Here is a 4,579-nt window from a genome sequence, read left to right as displayed (position 1 = left end):
CTTTGAAGCGGAGATGAGCACCGCAACCCTAGAGTCGGACTCGACTGGCTTTCGAGCAAGGGAACCTTTACCTTTACTATGTACTGACTGTGAGCCGCCCTGAGCCTGCATTGCGGGGAGGGCGGGGTATAAATGCGATTAATAAATAAATAAATTTCCATGTATAAGAACAGGGCTGGTAAATGTTCACAAGGGAGAGAGTATTCTTGCTCCCCCCGCCCCCGTCCCATCCCCTGAGCCCCATCAAACTCTTCTAGCCTTGAGCCCCATCAAACATGTTTTCGGTTGCCTGGGTCATCCAAGATTTGGTGATATAGCCCAGTAGCAGCGGTGAGGCTGGTCTTAGAGAGAGGCCCGGGCAGGCAGCAAGCCTGAATGACATGGGGAGAAGCCTCCATCTCGGGCTTCCAGCAGACGCTCGCTGCACCACCCACCAGCAGCAGGTAAGCCTGGCAAGACAAGGAGGCAGGCAGCTGCCTCCTCTGACCCCAGCCGTGCGTGCCTTGCTGTGTTCCGTTGGGCCAACAAGACCGCAGTCATTAAAGAATTGGGGTAAAGAACCAAACCCTCCGTTTCCAGAGGTGAGCTTGACCGGCTAATGGGTTTCCCGCTGGTCTGATACGCTGCAGCTCGGAAACACAAATAGCAACTGGTGAAGAGGACCTCCGCGGCTCAGCTGGGCCAAACGCCAACATGTGCGCAGGCCTCCATTGTGGGCCCTGCTTTAATGACCATGGCCTCCATGGCCGGCACGCCTTGCCTCTCCCAGCCGCGGGAGGGAGCTGAGGGTGGAGATGAGGCTGCCCCTGCTGCCACGCCATGGGGAGAGGAACTGGGGCTCCTCAGGGAGGGAGGGAGCCAGACACTTTGCAGGGAAGGCCTGCCCTTGCTGAAGGGGCGGGATGGGAGTTGCAGCCACTGGGCATTACCCACTCTTGCGATGGAGCCTGGGTGTGTGTGTGTGCAGGGCTGCCTTAGGAGTTCTAAGGGTTTCCACCAATTAAGTGAAAGTTAATTTAATTAACTTTGTTTTATTTGCCTGGTGCCCCCCCCAAGGCCCCCTCCCAAGAAAGTCCATAGCTACAGGACTGAAAAGCCAATAGGGGCTGTAGCGAAAGCACCCACATAAACAGTCCCCGCCTGCAAGAGGCTTACAGTCTGAGACACGCACGGCAAATAGGCAAGAAAGGAATGGAGGATGAGTCAAACTGAAACCAGAACTTTGAGTTTAACAGGAGAGGCTTGCTTAAGTCACCTTTTTTTTTGCGCAGGTGAAACACGTCCGATGTGGAAGCAAAATAAAAAGCGCAGTATGTCTGTCCAACAGCAGGGGGAGCTCCACACCTTCCCCATTAGCAGGACCGTTTTCCACGGTCCTTCAGTTTGTTGCCACAACTGTGAGTTTACAGCGATAAAACACAACATCTTGGCAAGCAACTATGAACACACGAAGGTCGCTGGGAAAGAGAAGTCTTTCCTAACACCTCCCCCCTGAGATCCTTCTATTGGAGATGCTAAGAACTGAGCCCAGCATACAAAACCAACGCCTGCCTCGGGCTCCCGCCATCTCATTCGGCTGCATGAACCAACCAGGCCTGTATTATTTGAAGGACCTTCTTCCCTTCGGCAGCTGCTCATTCTCCTGCTGGCAAGACGGAATTACCTGGGGAGGTTCGTAAGGAACCATCACGCTCTGCCTCCCGGTGACAGGATCGTCCACGTACTGAGAGAGGTTGTTGCCTTCCACGCGGATTAGGTGGCTAGCTGGAGCCGACAAGCCTGTGGAGACAAAAAGCAGGTTTGCTGCAAGCTTGCACGTTTGTGCACAAGCGCAGTCCATGCGTGCTTTTTGTGAGCCTCTCAGCAAAATGCTCCAAAGGAAACACCTCTGCGACAAGCACAGGGATGTTTGGCCATTTCTGGTGCTCATTAAAGGCAGCAGCCAGCTGATTTGCCCTGCTCACTGGAAACACCGCTTGTTGGTTTCTTTAGAAGCAATACCTCACTGGATAACAGCCCAAACACTGTAGCCCCCTTTGGTACCTGTGAGTACCCTCTGCCCATCGACACCTTTCCTGGCATTTGCCAAGTGTTTTTAGAAACTGGGCAGGGCCAGGTGGGGATTTTGCCCAGCAGGCCCGTAGCTAGCGTTTGGGGGCTCCACCCCCTTTCTTAAAGGCACAGCCACACAAGAATTTCTCCTGTAAATGCTTTTTTCAATCATTTAAAAACATTTCTTTAAAGGCGTGTGCTCCTTTAAGCAGAGTGGGGGGTGCTGTAGTTGACTGATTCCCACACTGAGCAAGGGGGTTGGAGTAGGTGACCTCTAGGATCCCTTCTCACTCTGTGTCAAGAAACCGGTCTCCTTCCAGAGAGTTTTCCTGCCTAAGTGTTAGCTTTCTGGGCTATAGACGTCATCACCCCCACCTGCCGGCTTGTTACCAGAATTGTTGCTTGTGATGAACTTGCAGGAGCTGAGAATTGGCATCTAAAGTGGCTGACAGCTCGCAGTTTAGAGATCTGTCCTGGTCACAGCTTTCTGTTGGCGAAATGGCTTTTCTTTCTGCACTGGGAACTTCAGCCCCACCAGGGGAAAAAATGCCCCACAAGCCCCAAAATCCTGGCTATGGGCCTGTTGGGGCAAGTCTTCTGAGTGGCCATTGGCAATTGGATTGGCTTTGCACAAGGATCTTCATCATAGCACAAGGATCTTCATTGTTTGACTGAGGGTAAGCTGTGGCAGCATAATCTTGAAACCCAGTATATGAAGCAACCAAAATGCCGGTCCATCTACCTCCGCGTTGCCTACTGTGATCACCAGTAGCTCGCCAGGACCTCTGGCACAGAAAGATCTTTCCCAGCTCAAGTGGTTAAGACGCTGAACTGCAGGCTGTGGAAGGTCAGTGTACCCGGGTGCTGCATGATGGGGTGAGCTCCCATCTCTAGTTCCAGCTCCTGCCAACCTAGCAGTTCGAAAGCAAGAAATTGCAAGTAGAGAGATAGGTCCCACTTCGGTGGGAAGGTAACAGCGTTCCGTGCGCCTCGGTGTTTAGTCATGCCGGCCACATGACCACGGAAACGTCTTCGGACAGCGCTGGCTCTTCGGCTTTGAAACGGAGATGAGCACCGCAACCCTAGAGTCGGATTCGACTGGCTTTCGAGCAAGGGGACCTTTACCTTTACTTTACTTGTTGAGACCCTTTAACAGAAGATATCAGGAAATGATGATGGGAACCTTCGTCATACAAAGCAGGAGCTCTACCGCTACGTAATAGTCTCTCCCAACCTTCTGTGGGTTCCCTTCTCACATTGCAAAGAGCACACAAGGTGGTCAGAAACAACTCAAGAACAGCATCACTGCAAGGACAATGAGTCTTTTGCCGGTCTCAGGCCACAGAAAACGCCCGGCTCAGCCAACCCCTGAAGACAAACCCTCCCTGCAACACACACTGCTTCAGGAATGTGCAGAGTAACTTGGCAACCGGAGCTGCCCTGTGACAGAATTCCAAAGGTGCCCCCAGGCTCAAGAAGGTTGGAGAGCCCTGCTGTAGGCCCTTTAAGCCATACTGCAGGTTGCTTTCCTAGAGTCACTGATCTATGTCTTCTGGCGTCCGACCAAAGTAAATAATGGCAGGCCGAAGGGGAATAGTTTCCATGCATTTCATTATAAAGAGGGCAACATGTGAATTGAACTAGTGAAGAACTTGGAGTACGTTCCTCACCGTCATTGAAGTCACGCCCAAGTTCGTGGTTCGGGCACCGCTTCACCACCTCCGTCACGTGTTCTGCCTTTTTGTAGACAGGCATGGCCCGGATGACAGTGCCCGGAGGAGGCGGCGTTGAGACTTTGATCTGGATGGGACACGTCTTTGCAATCTGACAATAGAGCTTCTTCAGCAGTGGGGAATACTGCAAAGGAAAAAAAGGTTGGGATGAATTAAAGTTGACCGTGCCTGGCCACCGCAGACAAACAGTTTCCTCCTAACTGGCACTGATGTTTGCTCTGACTGAAAGAAAGTAATCCAACGGACCTAGTTGGCCTCCAGGCAAATCCCTATTTTTAACATTAGCTGTGCTTGGATAAATCAGCAAGATGCTCTGTATCAGGTGTTCCGAACAGCTATTGAGGAAGCTATGGAGGAAGAATCAGCATGGGTTCTGTAAGGGAAGATCTTGTCTCACTAACCTGTTAGAGTTCTTTGAGGGGGTGAACAAGCATGTGGACAAGGGGGACCCAATAGAGGTTGTTTACCTTGACTTCCAGAAAGCTTTTGATAAAGTTCCTCATCAAGGGCTTCTAAATAAATTCAGCAATCATGGGATTAGAGGAAAAGTCCTCTTGTGGATTAAAAACTGATTAATTGACAGGAAACAGAGTGAGTACAAATGGGCATGTTTCACAGCGGAAGGTAGGGTTGCCAAGTCCGACTTACCTTGCCGGTGGGGGACTCCGGGGTGGCTCCTGGTGTGTGCGCGCGCTGCATGCACATCACAGGGAAGTGACGTCATGACGCCGGGCACGCTGGGGGCGGGGCCACGACCATACAAGGGAAAACCATAGAGTTTTCCCTTGTATGGC

At 51.9% G+C, this 4,579-nt stretch overlaps 1 protein-coding gene across 2 annotated transcripts in view; it reads right to left on the bottom strand.

The window, feature by feature from the left end:
• TP73 (tumor protein p73) overlaps positions 1-4,579 on the bottom strand; it is a 58,627-nt gene that overhangs the window by 13,936 nt on the left and 40,112 nt on the right. For both annotated transcript variants that reach the window (XM_015418662.1, XM_015418663.1), the window contains exons 2-3: positions 3,723-3,909; positions 1,664-1,779 (exon numbers count right to left, since the gene is read on the bottom strand). In XM_015418662.1, the coding sequence (XP_015274148.1) occupies positions 1,664-1,779; positions 3,723-3,909 (303 nt within the window). The remainder of the gene's footprint in view (positions 1-1,663; positions 1,780-3,722; positions 3,910-4,579) is intronic.

This window comes from Gekko japonicus, unplaced genomic scaffold, assembly GCF_001447785.1.
Source record: "Gekko japonicus isolate JY-2015 unplaced genomic scaffold, Gekko_japonicus_V1.1 scaffold558, whole genome shotgun sequence".
Classification (NCBI taxonomy): Eukaryota; Metazoa; Chordata; class Lepidosauria; order Squamata; family Gekkonidae; genus Gekko; species Gekko japonicus.
The sequence above is the reverse complement of the archived record's forward strand: the minus strand, read 5'-3'. Positions and strand labels throughout refer to the sequence as shown.